The following is a 21418-nucleotide window of genomic DNA, read 5'->3' on the forward strand; positions in this document are numbered from 1 at the left end:
TTCTATTTTTTTAAATGACTATTACTGGAAGTTAAAAAAGATGTTTCTCTTCCCTCTTCCCATCCATAAGAAAACATAATTTTCTACACTTTATTGTTAATGGGCAAAATAAGGAATATTAATAAAACTGAAAAAAAGGTAGAAAGAATGGAAATTAGAACAGGAAAAGAAAGTCTATGATCACTTTACAGTATTTGTTCATCTATGTTTTTGATTTGTTTTGTTTTTATTCTTTTTTAGTTTTCACTTCTAATACTGGTCTATATATACAGACTTCTAAAAATTTCACCAAATTAAAATTTGATATTGCATATAAATTTTTGTTGACTTTGCATCACAATTATTATTGCCCCCTAAAGCACATTTTAACTAATAACAAAAAGGTTAAACATTAAACCCATTCTTATATTGCCTAAATAAATACATCTAAATTTTTTGTTTATGACTCATGCATATTGTGTTACTTTGCTAGGGCTGCAGGAACAAAGTACCACAAAACCAATTGGCTTAAACAACAGAATATTGACTAAGTCCTGGAGGCTTGAATTTTGAGATAAAGAGTTAACCTACACATGGAGTTCTCTCTGTGTGCATCCATAGGGACAGGAATTTTCTCTCTTTTACAGAAATAGAATCATATTGAATTAGGACCCACTCAAATAATCCCGTTTTAACTTGATTTTCTGCAAATGTTCTATTTCCAAATAAAGTCACATTCACAGATACTGGGAGTCAAAACTTCAACATCTTTTTGAAGAACATAATTCAATCATATACATATGGAATATCCTTTTCATCTGTACAAGTAAGTTACAACAAGTTCTAGTAAAATAGGTACAGTGGTCTAATATTTTTTACTACATTGCAATAATATTTAGCCTGAACAAAAAGAGAAGAAAAAACACCTTACCTTGTTTGGTGCATCTCTTATTTTATCATCAATCTGGCATGCACATAATTTATCTTAATAAATCAACATGTTTTATTGACTAATTAGTAAATTGACTATTAGATGCAAAATATTTTGCTGTGCCTTTTGGGTAATATGAAGATAAATAAGTTGAAGACTTTGTTTCTGAAAAGTTTATATTGTGTTAACAAAAACAGCAAGAATTAAAAACATTTAAGTCTACTCTCTGCAGTTAAGAAAAATGTTAATAGAGTTCTCCCATTATGTACACATTTCTTCATTGCAGAATTGTGTTTATACTCTGTGAGCTGGAAGTTATGAAAAGTCCCTGAGTCTTGTAATTCTATAAATTTATATCACTAACTGCATTGAAAATGTCTAATAGAATAAGGCTTTATCAATTATTAAAGGCAATGTAAAGCATTTTTATAGCTGAATAAAACAATGATCTATTGCACAAAATTTTCAATTGGTAGTGAACTTTTTGTTTTAGGATCAGCAGTTTACACTTATTTGACATGCATGGAAAAATATCCTTAAGCATTATTTCATAACTTTAATTGAAGTAGCTTTATACACAGTATCTGGGAAAGTAAATTTTCCTTACCTAAAAATTTGCTCTGTGATCCCTTAGCAAACAGCTTGCAATACATTATCATTTTTACCTAAAAACTTACTTGTCTCACTTTCTAAAATTATTTTTTAAAGATTTTGTTTTTAAGTAATCTCTATACCCAGTGTGGGTCCTGAACTCACAACCCGAGATCAAGAGTTGCATGTTCCACCAACCAAGCCAGCCAGGTATCCCTGCTTATCTAATATTTACAAAAATAATAAGAATTTATGCAAGTAAGAAACGCTTTCTAAGAAGATGGGTTTAAGGGTAATGTTCCACATAATCCTATAGATTACATGGATCCCCACTCACTTTCGAAGCAATTTACAAGATGAAATTCAAAATGAGACAATTTGTATTTTTAGAATAGTGCCTTCCTTTTTATAAATCAGTTTTGCAGTAAGATTTAAGACATATGTAACCATGAGAAGACAAGCTTCAGTAATGAATTTATGCCTTCTCTATGATGTTATCTACTAAGAATGATATTAAAACCCACTTCAGATCTTTTATTATTTGACTGTAGAGAAAATTATATGGATCAGCACTAAAGCAAACTGAAGACAGTTCATCAATAAGATCTACCTCACATGAAGATAAAATCATAATCCTCAGAGTATATATAATTCTGGATATCTGAATTATCTAGACAGGTGAGCTAAATCTTTTAAATACTATCAATGAAAAGTTTTAATTATTTTTAAAGGACGCATTTCTTAGGTCTGCTATGCACTTCACTGTCATGTTAAGTAGATGCTTAATGAAACTTTCTTGACATCTTAGTCATTATTATATAATATTTGTTACTTAATGTAGCAAAATATGATTTTAGACATAAATGTATAATGAAACACTTATTTCATTGTGCTGAAGGGGTCCCGACCAAGACATGGGTCCTGAATTTTCTTTCTTGATGTCAACTTGTTTTTTAATCATCTATTGCCTCATATAGAAGCTGTTCTGTGAAAAATTAAGTGGTAACTCATGGATTGATGTTATCTTCCACTGCATGGCTTTCTTATTGTTCCGAAAATTATCTTTATTGTGTTCATTAACATCGCTCTGTTTTCTCTCTGACTGAATACCATTGGCTCAAACTGCTTCTCAAAATCCTATATCCTTTCTTCTATGCTAAGTACTTACTTTCAAAGGAGCATAGAGAAAACATTCCTCACCTTTTCAAGAGTTAGGTAAAAAATTTTGGAGAAGTAGCTTACTGTAAGCTTTATACATACACAATCACACACACACATGCATGAGATAATTCTGCAGGCAAGACTCCAATATTTTCTTAGTGCTCGGCATTTATTAGAATTCTAGGTATAAATAATATTAGGGATCCTACACAAACAAATTTATGTTCAGTAGTTATGAGTGCAAGATTACAAATAGAAGGTTTGTTATCTTGAGTTTATTAGGTAAGACTTGGCTTTTAAACTCTATATATGTACTACAAAAGTAAACTATAAATAGTTTTATAAATTATAGTTTTATATTTTATAGCATATATAGTTTGTAGATAGTATATATATATATAATTTCTGAATAAATAGTCTCCATTAAATATGATGTATAATTTCTCGGTAGAGATACATTTTTAATTTCTGAGGGTTTAGTATTAAATCCCATAAAGACTGCTTCATGCATTTCCTCCAAATTTGGGGATAATCACTGGTAAGTCCTGATTTAAAATAATGGAAAATAGGGCACATAAAGTACATTGTCAGCAAACTTGGAGATAAAGAGATAGATAATAATTTTGCAGAGCTGCTAAAAATGAGGTATAGTGTTAGTCTTTGAATAACTTCCGATTGAAAAAAATATACTATATAGTATTAATTAATATGCCAGACAGCAAGAAAAAAAGTAATATCTTTAAAATCAGACATAGAGTTAGTAGTCACAAGGATGATCATTCAAATCATAGATCCTGTTTGCAATTTAGCTGCTTCTCACATGGGGAACTCAAGGCAGCATATCGCAGTGTGGGTTAGAGTAGGGATTTATCTATGTTACCATAGTTAATGATAACTGTAGACAACATAGGGAAACCCTGACCATGTAACAGTAACAGCATACATCTTGAGAGTGCCCACATGGTGGATTCCTGCCCATGAAATTCCTTTTGTAATAGCACTGAATATCTTGAACATTAACATGTTAAGCAAAGGTTAAATTGGTCAGTAACACTAGAGAACAGATGAGTAAAAAATATCCCTGAACAAAAAATTGGCTCCACAAAAAGAGCTCTATAATTATCAAATAAGAAATAAGTTTCCTCAAGGAAAACTAATATTAAGTGATAGTGATGGTTCAATTGAAAGAGACGAAAACTAACAAAAGCAAATAAGAGACTTACTGGGTACAATTATTGGAAAGGATCAGTTGGTGGTGGTGGATATCTTTTCCAACTAGTTGTGTACTTTCAACTAGTTCTGGTCTATAAAGCTTTGTACAATTTTAGGAATATAGACATAAGAATTGTTCTAATGAATATTTAATATGTTATCTTAAGAATTGTGATTGATGGGGACACCTGGATGGGTCAGTGGTTTAGCATTTGCCTTTGGTTCAGGGTGGGGTCCTGGGATTGAGTCCCATATTGGGCTCCCTGCATGGAGGCTGCTTCTCCTTCTGCCTGTGTCTCTGTCTCTGTCTCTCTTTCTCTCTGTCTCTCGTGAATAAATACATTTTATTTTTTAAAAAAGAGTTGTGATCAGTGAACTCTCCCACATTCTGAATTTTCATCTATTTTTCTTTCATGAACAGATTTTCATATTATGTGATATATTATAGAGGAATACAATCAAGAGGAAGATGATAGAAATCATTCTATAAGATATTACCTGAAAAGAATGCATGCAAGCTTGTTGCAACATATAGGATATACTTCAAATGCTCTTGGTTTTCTGAATTTTCTGTGACCAAAACTATATTTTCCATGGTTCACATGGCATATGAAAAGGCAACTGCTGAATAAAATACTACAGAGATGACAAAGACATTGGGAATTATGTAGGTAGAATTTAATTTCACCACATCGACACCTAGAAGATAATACAGGTTCCAGGGCTTCGTCCCAGAGTACAGACCACAGTAGCTGTGGAGTTGTTAGATATTGGGAAGCTGTGTTATTTTATCAATTCATTTAGAGACGGTGAAGCAGCAGCTATGTTTGAAAACTACTGACCTAGTACATCTTGCTTTTAAAAGCAGCCATAGAACAAAGATGAAGAACTTTAGTTAAGGTTACAGAGCTAGGACATGAACTCAGAGTTTCCATCAGCTCTCAATTCTGTGCTGTTTTCTCAATTCAATTTATCCATTGCAATGGAAGAGCAAGTACTTGTTGACCATTTATTCTGAGTTTTATTATTCTAATCTTGAATGATTGATTTTAGCTACATTAATGAAGACATTTTATTTTTATTTATTTATTTTTTATTTTTGATTGGTGAATGAAGACATTTTAGATGAAGTTTTCTTAAACAAGAATACACTGAAAAGATTTCAGGGGTACCTGAATCCTTTGAAATTACATGTTAAAATTTAGGGGTTTTTTATCAAAGATATTTCCATAGCTTTTATCAAAATTTCAAAGGACCTTATGGTACCCTTCCAAATTAAGAATCATTGACCCAAATTCTTATCTCTGACTGATTTGTTTTTCAAGACCATTTTAGAAGCATACCATTAACCCCAAAGTCTTGAGATTTAATATTTAAGTTTTTCCACCTTCCCCAATTATATAGGCTATTAAATAAAATTAAATGTTTGCTACAATTTTTTAAAAAGATTTGTCTATTTATTTTGAGAGAGAGAGAGAGAGAGCAATCACCAGCAGGGGGAGGGGGAAGGAGAGGAAGAGAGAGAATTTCAAACAGACTCTCATGGGGGCTCGACCTCACAACCCTGAGATCGTGACCTGAGCTGAAATCAAGAGTCAGATGCAACCAACTGAGCCACCCAGAGGGCCCTATGTGTTGCTATAATTAAATAACTTTTTCCCTGATCTCTTAACTGTACATAAACTTCACACAAAATAAAACATACACAAAGTAAATAATATTTTGTATGATTTTTATTCTCCACTTTTATAATTTCAGAGAAATGAAGAGTAAGAAAATAAGTCAAGTGGATAACACATACATATAATAACATCATGTACCTATTTTCAGCAAACCTAGTATTTGGAAAGCAATTGTATTATCTGGTTAGAGAATGAAATACAAAAGTGAAAAAGAAAAGGTTTTCAGATGTCTTTATTCAGCATTGTATTTTATACGGAAGCACTAGTAATACATGTTTAGAAAGAATGCAATGAATATACATACTGCTCTTTTAATAGGAAATTTTTGAGAAAAAAAATAGAGAATTAAATGTCTTACAAGAACAGATTTTTCTATCTCTCAAGGTTAGAAGAACAATTATATTCCTTTGAGTAGCTGGTGGAGGGCATCATCAAAATGGAATTACTTCTTTGTCAGAGAACTGTCAGCTTATCTTTATATTAATAGATAATACCTTTACAATATATCTGCAGGGAAAGAAAAGCTGTTTCAGTAAGTGCTGTCTCTATTGTACTTCTCAACCTAAGCCAAAATATTCTTTCAGATTGCTCCTCCAGTTCATTACCTCAAATAAAAGAAAAGATACAAAAATTTCACAGAATGCTCTTTTTTTTTTTTCTAACTGGATTTACTAAGTATCACTGATATCAAGTAGTTCATATTATGTGATAATCCTAGCTTTTAGGATAATGACTCTGCTAGAGACACAAGGTAGTTAAAAGTGTATATTAAATTTATATAATACCTGCAGTTGTTTGGAAAGTACATCATAATATTAATATATTTAATCCAATTGAGAGAACAGAAAAGAAATAGCAACCAAATAAGCTGTTCAAACTTTCAAAATATAATTTAATATACTAATTTTTCCATTGGTTAATATTCTGGAACTTCAGCTTTTTTATAATTAAATTATTTATAAAATGTACTTGTAACACGGAAGAGGCTATACTAGATTTCATCTCAGAAGAAATATCAGTTCTTTCACTAAGCTTTATGTATGTGAGACTACACATAACAAAAATATTTTATGTTCATTTCCATTATGACCAGGAACATTTGAACAAAATGTGGCTTGATTGACCCAGGGTAAACCTGTGAAGTCCAAAAATTTGTTCTGGTGACATCACCTCTGTTATTTGTTATTCAGATGGCAATTCTTTCCCACTTTCAATCATCTAACACCCTTCTGTTATCTAGCTTGTTCTCCCTTCATCCAAACATGAGTGGAGCTGATAGCAGCCCTTTGAACATGTTAACTTACTCATTTTTCTTTAGAGTTAGAGTAGCAGCTCAGCCGAGCATTACATTTCTCTCTAATTGTGAAATAAATTTGTTTTTCCTAAAAGTTAATTAAAGGAGGAAGCCTCCAAATGACACTATGCTGACTGAAATGTAGAATAATTCTGAATGGAAATCTAATGCTATTTTGTGAGGTTTTCTGTGACAAAATCTAAATGCCTTTTTGTGAATGGACATCTAATGCCATTTTGTGAAGTTCTCTGGTGGTCATGCTAGGAGAGTACATAAACAGAGAAGATGGAAACAATCTTTTTGTTCATCCATAATGGTAGTGTTGAACAAGTTGCTAGCCTGGTTTCATCTTCTGAAGGTCAATTTCACAAAGGGTTTGGGGTGTGGGTGGGCATATCTGAGATACTAAAACATTTTTGAAGGACTTATTTTTGTGTGACATCAGGTAAAAATAATTAAGTAACTAAATATATAACCTTAACACATTCCTTTAGTTTATAATATGACAATAATAATCTTCAAAGAAATAGATTTGCAATTTAGTTTAATAAGAAAATACATTTCCTTACAAAAGAATATATATATTTTTTAGTAGGATGTTGAGTAAATAGTTACATGTCAGGCTATATCATGTCCAGGAGATATTCTTTTTAGTTATAAATGTTCACCAAAGATACAGGATTTCAGAAATTATTTTAGAGGTAAAAGGAAAATAAGGCAAACTATAATAAAGGTAGAATTTCAGATGTGGCAAAGTAACTCATTTCAGACCAAATGTCTGAGAAAAATTAAAGAATTTATTTCCTTTTATGTTTATTTAAGAGAATGGAGGGGTTGCCTGGGTGGCTCAGTCAGTTGAGTGTCTGCCTTTTGCTCAGGTTCTGATTCTAGGGTCCTGAGATTGAGCCTCACTTTGGGCTCCCTGCTCAAACCAGGTCTTATAAGGCTCAGGAACCTAGTGAGAAAGTCAAGGAGGGAATAGCATTGAGGTGAGCCTCACGTTCCCTTAGAGGACTCTTTTAATTTTAAAGTAGTACAGAAGACAATCACAAACTGGATAAGAATCTAAATTAAGATTTTGGCTTTCTCGAGGTCTATAGAAACAAACTTTAGAGCTCAAGTCCAGGATAATATGACTTAAAGGGACAAAATCAACAAAGGAAGGGAAGAACATTGATGAGTTTGCATTGTATCATTTTTCCCCTCAAGACATTTGTTAGATTTTATTTGATGTAGGGCAGGGCCAAAGGACTAAGACGTAGAGTCAAAGTGGTAGCTAAAGATCTAGGCAGCTACACAGAGTGTTTGGTAGCCTCAAAGCATGGAAGTAAAAAACCTGGAGTAGGAGCTCTAGTGATTATCATTGACTTCCTGTTAAGATCACAGAAAGGTTACACCCTAGGAACATACATGATGGGCATTAAATCAACTCTCACAAAAACACTGAAACCAAAACCAAAACAAAACAAAAAAATATTGAAACCTTGTTCAATCCTGAACAAGCAAAATCCCACACTAGGAAAGGTTGGTTTGCCCCATTATAAGATGCCTGAGATATAGTGAAAGTTTGTCCTGTCTGGAGGAAGGCAATATGAAATAAAGCATCAAATTACCTCTATAATTTTTCATAAGTTATGACCGACATTTGATGAAGCTTATTATCCATGCCAGGAGACAGAATCAAAAGACAGAAACTAAGAGACTAAAGAGACAATAAAAGCATATCCAAAGGTGAATCAGAATTTGTGGTCTTTAAAATAAATGAAGAGTAAAAAGTGTAACAAAATTGTTGAGAAGATAGAGGATCTTACCATATAATTGGAATTCATAAACAATAATTAAAATAAAATTATAGAATTTAAAATATAATAATTAACATTAAGAATGCAATAGGTGTGTTAAATTGCAGGCTGCACCACTGAAGAGAAGATTAGTGAACTAGAAGACAGAGTGTTAGAAAATAGACTGAAGTGTAGCAAGAAAATAGGATCTGTAATATAAAACAATATACAAGTTATTTGAGACACAGTAAAGAGATTTAGTATCTGTAATTACATTATCAAAATAAAAAGGAGAATGTTATAAAGGCCATATTTTAAGAGATGATGATTTTACACAACTGACAAAAAGGCATCAACCTACACAATTCAGAAATTTAGCAAACACCAAGGATGATTCGAGTAGGGGCAGGAAACCCATGGACATTAAAAATAATTTCTTAAAATGCATAGAGAAACTTTGGAAAATGCAGCCAGATAAATAAAAGGAACATCATTTTCAAAGGAAAACATTTCCTTAGAAACCATGGAAGGCATTATACGGTGCAGTGACATTTTTAAAGTGCTAAAAGAATATATGTAGGAACCCTTAATTCTTTATCCAGGAAAAATATCTTTCAAAACTGAAGATGAAATAAAAATGATTCCAAACAAAAAGGGAGAGAACTCATCAACAGAAAACCTTCATGAACACAGATAAAAATAATTTCATTAGAAAGAAGAATAATGATCCCAAAGAGAAGCATAAAAATGCAAGAAGGAACAAGGGGCAATGAAACAGATAAATATATGGGTAAATCTAAATAGATATAACTTAAGAAATGACAATAACAACTTTTCATGGTATCAAAAATAGATATAGAATTAAAAATGATGACACTTATAGCACACAAGTCAGGGCAGTAGTTTTAAATGACATTAAATAGTCTTCATATATTTGCATTTTAAATAATTTTACTATACATTAATAATTAATAATGAATATTTAATGGGCTATTGTTCCCTGTCATAACAAAATATATAATCGAAGTGAAAGTATAATGTGTGAAATTGAAATGAAAATAAAACATTATTGTAGACATTGTTTTGTAATATAGTGATGAAATCACTATTCTAAAACATAGATGTTCTAGACCAGCTCTGTCCAAAAGAAATATAATATGAGCCTATGATCATATTAAAATGTAAATATAAACAGCTTATAATAATCATAATAGTATATTTAACTTAACCCAGTATATCTGAAATACTATCATTTCAACATGTATTAAATTAAAAAAATATATTATTAATCAGATATTTTATATCCTTTTTTGTCAAACTAAGTCTTCAAAATCTGGTATGCATTTTAGACTTACAGTACATACCAATTTGAAATAGCCACATTTCAAGTGCTCAATAGTCTCATGTGACCACTGGCTACATTATGGATGGCAGAGGTCCAGGCTGTGGCAAGAATAAACTCTGATGACATCTAGACAAATTTGATCTACTATTCCAATAAGTGGTCTAACAATTTATGAGATATTAAACTCTATATTTTATTATTTTAATAACTACTTTTTTGTTTAGAATCGAATTCCCTTGCAACTAATATAATCTTGATCAGTTCCTGAAATACAATGCCATTTTGTGGTGTGGATACTGAAATGAAAAGCAATCTTTGTCTGGAATACAGTAACATCAAATTATTCAAGCCCATCTTATGTTACAAAAAAAAATTCCCCAAATTAAAGTCTAAACCACTGTTAGTCATTACTATATACTCAGTGTTTAACCCATACCTATAAACTATCTGCTTAGGAATATTCTTAGTTCAAACTTACTTGATTATATAATTTGTTTGAAAAAGCCTAAATACACAATAACTGACTAAAGCATGGCATTATTTTTTAGATTTCTTAGTGTTAAAAGATAGGTTAATTAAAAGAAATGCTGTCAACTTCACCTTATTAAGGTAACTCTTCTATCTTAGCAGTAAAGGCAAATGAAAAGCAGACCTTCGAAAAATGAAAATATACTGGCTATTCTTAACCAGATTAGCACTTCTTTCTAGAAGCCTGCAGACTGCCCTCTACCATAATATGTTACTTATTCCCTGGGACTCTAAACATAACCAATATCTAGAATAAGGATACAAATGCATTGCTTTGAAGACAGAAAAAGATTGTCTCAGAGATTCTGTATGACAGATAATTTATAAATTGTTAAAATATAGCATACTTACCATTTAGAAGATTTTACTTTGCTTCCTGAGTATTTTTGTTTGGCTTTTTGATCTATAGGAAAAGTGTTTTCTCTTGTAATCAAGGAAGTATTTGGCAATGTAACATTAAATGTCCTCTTCAGAACAGAATGTCTTAAGAATGGACTGAGCTATGGATATTCAAAAAATGAAAAGCATATTTTAATTATATGATTCCTAAACTTGGAAAAATTATTTCTTGTAAATCTATAAGAGCTCATTAATGTAAATAACTTACAACTTACCAATACTATTCATTAATATTGTACACATTTAGATTCCTAGAGTTAATATCTATAAATGTGCTTTAAAGTATAACAAAAAGTTATAAGTCATGAGGTTAACTAAAGCATTTTTAATAGTTTTGCTGAAGAGTATACCTATTTGAGAGAGACCAAAATCTTTTGTCTAAATCACGTTTTAAAAAGATATAGCTTTTTGTATATATCAATATCAAATCATCTTTATTATCAAAATAAACTTTGCTTCCTATGAAGGTAGATATTGATGTCTCTGATGTGCCTTCTCTTAACATTTATCATTTCAACAAATATTGATTAAATGCATATCATCTGCCCAAAACTATCTTTGGTGCTATGAACATGCAATCACAAGATAATCCATTTACATTCACCATTTGTTTACCAATGAAAACATTGAGAAAGCAAAAATCAAAAAACCAAAAGCAAAAAAAAAAAAAAGAAAAGAAAAGGAAAGGAAAGGAAAGGAAAGGAAAGGAAAGGAAGAAAAGAAAAGAAAGAAAAGAAAAGAAAAGAAAAGAAAAGAAAAGAAAAGAAAAGAAGAAAAAAAGAAAAGAAAAGAAAAAAAAAGAAAAGAAAAGAAAAATAGTGTCTGATTTTCAACTGCTATGAGAGATGTTTACCAAATCTCTTACAAAAAAAGAAGATCACTAAAAAAAATATATTATGGAATATTCATTCAACCAATATCTACTGAATGCCTCCCATAAGATAGGTACCAATCCTAGCACAGTGCAATCAACATTTGTCTTTTGTTCGTTCTCATGCCTCTCTCTACAAGAACACTGAACAACAGGACACATAAAGAAGTTGGGAATTAAGATGAGTAGTTGATAAGTACAAATTGTTGAGAACATTGTATTCTTAGATTTACACTTTTCATTGCCTGTATGTAATAGGATGAAAGTTACAGGTTTAGAGTCAGCTTTATGCAGAAGGATAATTAGTAGATGTCAGTGCAATTTTGAACTTGGACATTTGAAATGTCTGGGGCCTTTGGAAGGTTATTGCCCCTCTCTGAACTTCAGTTTCCCCTTTTTCAAATGGAGTTAATGCTATCTACCTTATATGGACTTTCTGGATCTATTAGTTGAACTAAAGTATGTAAAGTAGTCTTTGTTCTCGAGCAGGAATACAGCTTAGTGGTTAAAAGCATGGGCTTTCGTTGGAACCAAATTGTCTTATTATCACTGTGTGTTCTTAAGCAACTTATTTAACCTCTCTCCCTGTGCTTTGGTTTTCACATTTAAAAAATAAGGATGATAGAATGATAACTATTTTGTAGTGTTGTTTTGAGAATTAAATGAGTTCATATGTTTAAAGCATATCAAGCCTGGCATATCAAAAACATTATTAAGTAATACTTATTACTTAATAATAATTATTATTATCTTTATCTTGTACGGTTTCTCCCCCAAAATAAGCATTTTACATGAACTCACATAAAAATAAATTTTCATCCTTATAGTTACAGAACTGTGAAACAGAGCTGGTGAAATTAGCCCTCAGTCTAGTGGTCTGCAAAAACACTGAAAGTTCAGTGGGATATATTATTATAGCAGGATAAAATTAAAAGGCAGATTATCTTCATGATCAGAAAACAAGAACAGAGTCAGGCAATCCCCACATCTTGCTGTCAGGAAATACAAATTTTTCATAGATATTCTCTTTTAAAAGCATGAGCAAGCAGAAATATATTTATACAATTCCAATAAATTTAATGCAGCATAAGGAAAATAACATTAATTTGAGTAATATCTAGTATTTGTTTACAAGTAAAAAATATGTTTCAGGAAAATATAATAAAATTAGAACTAAATAAAGCTGAAGAATAAACTCTCAATCATTCAAAAAATTATAAGAGCATTTTAAATAAGTATAAAATTAAAGGAAATATAAATATAAATGATTTAGAAATAATACAAAATAACAACAAATCAACATTCATAGAATTAACCCCAAAACTACAGTCATAATCCAAAATGTTTCATGATTTAAAAAAGCAAAATGGGAGATTCTACTTATTCCTCCTTTCTGTCATTCATTCCACAAGTGAATAATACCAAGTGTCTTTAACATACCAGGCATTGTACTAGGGTCTAACGATAAAATTGCCAACAAACAAAATTCTAGGCCTTATGATATCTTAAGAACTCTCAAAGAGAGGTACACAGAGACAAATGGGAATGCAATGAGAGGCTTTATTAAGAAAGTGATGATTGAAGTTGGAAACCTGGAGAATGGACAGACCCTAGTTTAGGCTACAATGAGGAGGAAGAAAAAAAAAAGAAAGAGGAAGATGGAGGGACATATAGTGCAGGCTCAGAGACCTGTATGCAAAGACCTGTAGCATGTTCTAGTCACTGAAAGAAGACCAATGGGCCTGGAGTGGCAGAGGGGAAGGGAGGCATTGTGAAAAGCGATGATGTAGAGGTAAGTCGCAAGTTTAAGATTTTTAGTCTTTGTGCTAAAAGTAATGAGAGACCATTGAAGTTCATTAAAAAGAGGGTGAGAGATGATTTCTGATTTGCCTTTTGGAAAAATCATTCATTACTATATTTTGCATTAATGTTTTTATTACACAAACATTGAATATCATATGTATACTTACCTAATTATTGAAATAATTTTATATTATCAATTTCGATGGGAATTATTTATTTTTGTTTATTTAAATAAGAATTACTCACAAGAGGTTTTCAGATTACAATTACCTTCCAGAGCAGGGAAGTCTCCACAAGTCCACTGCTCAGAGGAGAAGAATGGGTTAAAGATGAAAATGTGCCGGTTATATACAAAGAATACTGAAAGATTATAGCACAGAGAAAGGACTCAGGGTCAAGCCATTAAGAACTCCCAAATTCATGGCCATGTATGGAGAGGAACCTATAAAATATAGGAAAATGGAGCAGGTGGAGAGATAGGAGTAATATCAGAGAGTAGTGTGTGAGTGAAGCCAAGAGAAGAGCATGCAAGAGAGTGTACCAAGATTTCAACCCTGCTGAGAAGTCTAATAATAAGTAGACTGAGAAATATTCTTCATATTGAGAGAGAGAAGCATACTGATTATCTTAGTTGAGGTAAAGTAAAGTGATTATAAGCCAGATTAGAGGAAATTGAGAAGTAAGGAAGGATAGCACTAAGGAGAAACTTTTCAAGAACTCTCTTTTCAAAAACAGAAAAGAGAAAGAAATAGCCAAAGGTAAATGAAAGGTCTGGAAATATTGGTATATATATATATATATATATATATATATATATATATATATATACACACACACACACAAATATATATATATTTTTTTAACAGGAGAGATTTGAGGGGGTACCTGGGTGGCTCAGTCAGCTAAGCATCTGTCTTTTGCTCAGGTCATGATCCCGGGTCCTGGGATCAAGCCCTGAGTCAGGTTCCCTTCTCAATGGGGAGCATGCTTCTCTCTGTCCTCCCCATTCCTGCTCTCTCTCTTATTATCTCTGTCACCTATCTCTGTCCCTCTATTTCTCTCAAATGAATAAATAAAATCTTTAAAAAAATCAGAAGGGATTTGAAAGTATTTAAAAGACAATGGGAATCACCTCATAATTGAGAGTGAGAAAGGATAACTGACAATGAAATGTTCCAGAAAATACAGTAGGGACAAAATCCATAGTATAATTAAGACATATGAAGGTATTGATGTTCCATGGAACAAAAGAGCAATCTTCTATAGTAATAGTTGAAAAGGATTATAAGATAAATCTAGTTATACATAAATTTGTAGATTAAATAAAATGTAATTAAGGGAAACACTATCTGATATCTTTTTGTTTGTTTTTCTGTATATAAGTGGCATCAGGTATTCTTCTTGCTCAGGTTCCCATATAAATGACTAAGGAAATACATGATTAAAGAAAATCACGTGGTAATGTTGAGAAACAGGAACAAGACATTTGTCTGATGAAATTTTCAAGGAATTACTGATAGATATATTAGTGATGATTTGAAATGAACTGAAGTGGGCTTTAGAAGTTTGATTCAAGCCTCCTATCTAGCATCTTCAACTCAATCCCAATAAAAAATATTGACTTCCAGGAGTTGACATTTTCTCATTCTTGATCTAGAAATGAGGAAGTAGCATGGTATCATTGGGAGGGAAATAACAGAGTCAGTATAGTTTTGAGAGGTCCCAAGTTTCATTCCTGGCACTGTACATAGAACAAACTTAGAAATAAGTATGGCCAATTATATTTCTGACATTAGAAGTCACATGAAAGCCAAGATATTACTATGCCTGAATTCAGAAAGTAGAAATACAGGTATCAGGCTTTATCTATAGCAGTGGAAATAAATGAAAATTTTCCTATGGCTATTCACCCCACCAGTCCTCTCTATACCTTTCCCCAAAGGCTGGATCTGAAGGTCTAAAACTGAAGATACACCTAAGAAAGATTTAGAGAGGTGGTATGTACATGATATTATAAAATAATATAAATCTATATATTTAAAACAATGTGCCTTATGCCCAAAAACAGGTGGTAAATTCAGTGCTAAACATAGACATTCAGGCAGGCACCCACCTGAAGCCATGGCCAGCACGCCAGAGCCCGGGGAGCCCACCAAGGGAAAGCCCTTTAAGCTCCTAGGAATTTTAGATGTTGAAAACATTCCCTGTGCACGAGATTTGATATTGTATGGTTCTCTAGGATCGGTTGTGGCTGGCCTTGGACATGTTTTGCTAATTAGTAGGAATAGAAGATCATGTGACGTTGGAGTAGGAGGATTTATCTTGGTGACTTTAGGATGCTGGTTCCACTGTAGGTATAATTATGCAAAGCTAAGAATCTAGGAAAGAATTGCCAAAGATGGAATTAAAAATAAGATTTTGAAAAAAAAATAAGATTTTGTACAAAAGTACCCACCTTGATCCTGAAAGAAAACCAACCACTGACAAGAGCAGCAGTTAAGCAGTCTCAAGCATCAGAATACAACTCTGGAGTCAGAATAAAGTGGAGGGCAACTTTATTAAGCCTCATATGTACCATTAGACTTTCAATCAAGTAAATAAAGGATGTGTTGGTTGTAAACAAAACAAAACAAAACATAGGCATTCAGCACATGGTAAAATTGGCATTTCAAGTCAACAAGAAAAAGATGTACTCAAAGGTTATTGGTACTGGAATAATCAGATTTGTAAAAAGTGACTGACTATCATAAATAAAACGATAGGAAATATTGTGTCTTTCTATTATGGGCCCATGCAAATTTAAATGTTTAAATGTTTTTTAAAAGTGGAGATTTAGAATAAATAGAAGAAAAGACAAATTACATCAGGTCTAGGATTTTATTTTTAGAAAATTATTCTGATTTTTCACAAATTGGTAACTGCGATGATTTTTATTTTATCAGTTTATATAATAGGAATGCCAATAAAGCCTCTCAAAATCTCTAGAGAAACTTCTGATAATGTTTTATAATTATTCTCAATATAGGAAAAAATAGAATGGTGCCATGGTCATTTTAAAAAGTTAGCTATTCTACATGGCCACTGTTCACTATCAAAAAATATGTACAGTATCCAACTTCAAGACTTACTACAAAGCTACAGTAATCAAGATAATGTGATATTGATGAAAGATTAGATAAAGAGATAAAGGTAACAAAATAAAGAGTCCAGAAAAAATCCACACTAATATAGTCAACTGATCTTTGACAAAGAAGCAAAGACAAAACAATGGAGAGAAGACTATCTTTTCAACAAATGGTGCCAGAACAACTGGACACCCAAATGCACAAAAGTGGATCTAAACACAGATTTTATACCCTTCACAAACATTAACTAAAAATGGATCATAGACCTAAATGTAAAATGGAAAAATATAAAACTCCTAGAGGACAACATAGGAGAAAATCTAGATGACCACAGTTTTCACACTAACTTCTTAAAGACAACACAAAGGCATGACTCATGAAAGAAATCATTGATAAGCTGGCCTCCATCAAAATTAAAAATTTCTGCACTGCCAAAGACATTGTCAAAAACATGAAAAGACAAGTCACAGACTGGGAGGAAATATCTGCAAAAGACATATCTGATAAAGAACTGTTATCTAAAACATACAAAGAGCTCTTCACATTGAACAACCTGATTAAAAAATGAGCAAAAGATCAGAACAGAGATCTCAGCAAAGAAGATATACAGATGGCAAATAATCATGTGAAAAGATGCTCAACACCATATGTCACTAGGGAATTGCAAATTAAAACAACAATATGCCATTACATACCTATTCAAATGGCCAAAATTAAAAAAACTGATGTCACCAAATGCTGGTAAGGATGTGGTGCAACAGGAACTCACTCACTGTTGGTCAGAATGTAAAATGGTATAGCCATTTTGGGAGAGTTATTTTTCTTACAAACCTAAACATATTCTTATGCAACCCACACGCTTTGGTATTTACTCAAATGAGTTGAAGATTTATGTCTACAAAAAACCTGCACACAGGTGTTTATAGCAGCTTTGTTCAGCATTGTCAAAACTTGGAAACAGTGAAAATATCCTTCAGCAGGTGAATGAATAAATAAACTGCGCTACATCTAGACAATGGGATATTATTCAGTGCCAAAATGAATGACCTATCAAGCCATGAGAAGCCATAGAGAAACCTTATATGCATATTACTAGCTGCCAGAAGCCAAGCTTAAAAGACTATATACTGTACTATATATTATACGATTCCAATTGTATGACATTCTGGAAAAACAAAACTATGGATACAGAAAAAAAAAGATAAGTGGTTATTAGAGGATAGTGGGAAGTAGGGATGAATAAATAGAAAACAAAGGAGTTTTCAGAGCAGTGAAACTGTTCTGCATCATACCATTATGGTGGATACATGTTATTATACAATTATCCAAATCCATAGAATTTATAGCATTAGGTGAACTCTAAAGTGAACTCTGAACCTTGGATAATAATGATGTATCGGTGTAGGTTCATTGTTCATCAAAGATGTATCCTGTGGTGGAAGATTTTGTTTTGTTTTGTTTTTAAAGATTTTATTTATTTATTCAGGAGAGACACAGAGAGAGACTGAGAGAGGCAGAGACACAGGCAGAGCAAGAAGCAGGCTCTATGCAGGGAGCCTGATGTGGGACTCGATCTCCGGTCTCCAGGATCACACCCTGGGCTGAAGGCGGCGCTAAACCGCTGAGCCACCCAGGCTGCCCATAGATTTTGATAGGGAGGCTGGGGTGGAGCAGGAAGTATGTGGGACTTTCTGCATTTTCCACTCAATTTTGCTATGAACAGAAAACTACTCTTAAAAAAGTCTATTACAAATATGTGGAGTGATTCTGAAATTCATCTGAAAGAAGAGACAAGAAAGAATAGATTGTTAAGTTTTAATAAGAATAATGAGAAAAATCTTACCCTGTTACAGATTAAATAATTTAAATAGCCATATTGATTAAAATAGAGATATACAGATATGCTACTTCAGACAAATTTTTTGGGTGGAAACAATTTTTATTAAAGTCAACATTTTCGTTCTAAACTCTAACTTGCCAAACATGATTAATTCCTCCTCTTAGAATATCTTTAAATGTAATTTCATCTCATCTCTTTAATATAAGTTAAATAGCAAATAAAATATTTCTGGTAAACTGTTGAAGAATGCATCTATATATTATTATCACTGAAAATATGAACTTAGAAGCTGAGGATGGTATGCGACATAAAATAAATGGTTCAAAATCACGAATGCTACAAATAAACTGCAGAAGAATGATAAACAAATATATGAAGAGAGACAGAGTAAGTCTGGAAAAGACTAAAAAGATGGAACTTAAATTAAACACTAAATCTTAAACTATGACATTTGAGAAATGGGGTGATGTTAACAGGAAGCTAGAGAGAAACAAAATCTTAATGGCTCAAATAACACATTGAAGGGGTGACAATGATCAAAGAGCTAAACTTTAGCAGTCATTATACTGTTGGGTGAAAAAATGAAGTGATATGGAAAGCAGCACATAATTAACTATGCACAAAAATCTTCTAACGAACAACTCACTTCTTCTTGAATCACATGCAAGCCGGAGAAGTAAAAAGACCTCCATCCTTGCCATATAGAAATGAAAACAGTTATTTAGTATTCCAAGCATTTGCTACCTGAAGTTAGAATGAATATGAGATGGCTCTTAAGTGTATTTGATCTGCATTGAAATCATGTTCAGATTGTAGCTTTCAGAATACAAAAGTATCTGAAACTACTTGTCTGCAGCCAAGAGTCACCTAATGTCCACTTAGACTTTTACATTCTGTGTTCTGTGGTTTGCAAAGCTGATTTTAAAATTAATCTGAGCTAAAGGACAATTTATATATGCCATTTCATTGAAATTATGATGAATGTGTTTGAAATTTGAATTATAATCGAGATAAAGTCAATACAATGTTAAAAGCTGTGTTTTCTTTCTCCAACTCATAATGAAATAAAAGTTAAAATGGCTATATTCTAACTTGCCACGTCCATAGGTATCAAGAAATTATAACTAATACGGCATATATTCATTATGTGAAGTAAAATGCATTGCTTAAGACATTTTAGTCTCGCTGAGTCATTATTTTATTTTTATGTTTGGTAAGATAGCAACTCATATATTTTTCCTGGGGTGCTGACATCTTTCCAACTCACAGTGAGATATTAAAGACAAAATGTGTTACACTGTTCCCTGCCAGTGAAGGATAAGAGGACAATGACCTGATAACTTTTGTGATAGTGATTATAAGTATGCATATAGAAGAAAGAATAAGCAAGTATTGAAACAAAGTCTACTGAATAGCTTCAGAAAGTCAATGTCCAGAAAGACTGAGGAATTATTATAGATTAAAGGAGACTAGGTGAACATGGTAATTAAAGACAACAGATGACCATGGATATAGAAAATTAGAATAAGGGTTCTATTATAGGTAATGATATTGTAGTAATGTAAAATTTCCAGTATTTGGTCATTGTGTTGTTGTTAAGTAAGAGACTACCTTTGCTGCCAGAAGGTTCATGCTGAAGTATTTAAAGGTGAAAGATTGTGAAATCTGGTAAATTCAAATGGTTACACATATATAATTTCCACAATAATACTAATAATAATGTGTAAATATATGTATATACATTCATGAGAATGAGTGTGTAAGAGAGACAGACAAAAAGACAGAAACTAAGCACAAATGATGCAATGTGCTAAAAACTGACTATTTGGAATTGGAATTTTTTCAAAATACTCATTGAAACAAATTTTAAACTCAAAACATATTCTTTTCTATGATTTCAAGTTTTCAACTGTCCTTTTGCTAATATTCTATTTACAATTCCTCTTCCCCTGGAATCAGAAGTCTTCTGTCCTCTACTCAATCTTCTGCTACGTGCCTCAAAGGATGCCTCTTTTAAACAATATCAGCTTTAATGTTAGACAGCCTCAGGTTTACCCTTCTCCTAGAGATTTGTAAAATCTATATTATTAGGCTGGTTGGGCCCTGCCTCCTAACCATTGAGTCTATTTACATTAACTCCATCCGACACCCTTATGAGTACGGGAGAGGAGTTTGTTATTTCTATTGCCTGTCTGTCTTGTTAAAAAGTATGGTCCTTTGATATTTTTATCTTTCAAATAATTAGAGAATGAGGATGAAAGCAACATTGTGTCTCATTTACTAAGTGCATAAAGAGGCGGAGGAGGGGGACAGGGAAGAGAGGAGCGAGAGAGAGAGTGACCCGAGAGACAGAGAAAGAGGGAGAGTATGAATGATATAGGTTAACAAATATATGTATATAGTCATTTTACATTCTAAATGTATAACACGATGGCAAAGCACTTCACAATTGGGTAATAGGTAACTGAATTACACATTAACTACCAAGAATTAGCCTTACTTTCTTCTCTTTTGTCAACCCCTCCACCACATCTACCCACCTACCTGCATCTGTATATCTGACGTCTCTAACTTGAGTAAGGAACCCCATTTAGGATTTCAGCATTGCTCCCCAAACCCATTATTTCACAGCCTCTTTCTCTTCTTTCTCTGCCTATTAAACTTGTATATCATATACTTTGTATCTTGCTTTATTTTTAATCTAGCTTAGTAGAAATAGTTTTTGTCTGTTTTACCCTGTAATATGTACAGCTTTGCCTGACCCAGAAATCTGAGAGGTTTGTTTGTTTTAAAATTCTGAGGACTTGGGCAGCCCTGGGGGCTCAGCGGTTTAGTGCCGCCTTCAGCCCAGGGCCTGATCCTGGAGACCCGGAATC

The 21418-nt window shown here is 32.5% G+C and overlaps 1 protein-coding gene and 1 pseudogene across 24 annotated transcripts in view; one reads left to right on the top strand and one right to left on the bottom strand.

Annotated features, from left to right (window-relative positions):
* Window positions 1-5589: 5589 nt before the first annotated feature.
* STPG2 (sperm tail PG-rich repeat containing 2) overlaps window positions 5590-21418 on the bottom strand; it is a 523536-nt gene continuing 507707 nt past the window's right edge. For 4 of the 24 annotated variants that reach the window (XR_013371291.1, XR_013371278.1, XR_013371273.1 and 1 more), the window contains one exon: window positions 10871-11004. Coding sequence is in view for 4 of the 24 variants with exons in the window: in XM_077882938.1 (XP_077739064.1) it covers window positions 6158-6161; window positions 10856-11004 (153 nt within the window). In the remaining 20 variants the exon portion in view is untranslated. Of the gene's footprint in view, window positions 6162-10855; window positions 11005-21418 lie in introns of those variants that run through there. The other 20 variants (XR_013371292.1, XR_013371282.1, XM_077882940.1 and 17 more) reach the window with 12 other exon arrangements.
* Window positions 15685-15999, top strand: LOC144304208 (cytochrome c oxidase assembly protein COX20, mitochondrial pseudogene; annotated as a pseudogene).

This window comes from Canis aureus, chromosome 33 (genome assembly GCF_053574225.1).
Source record: "Canis aureus isolate CA01 chromosome 33, VMU_Caureus_v.1.0, whole genome shotgun sequence".
NCBI lineage: Eukaryota > Metazoa > Chordata > Mammalia > Carnivora > Canidae > Canis > Canis aureus.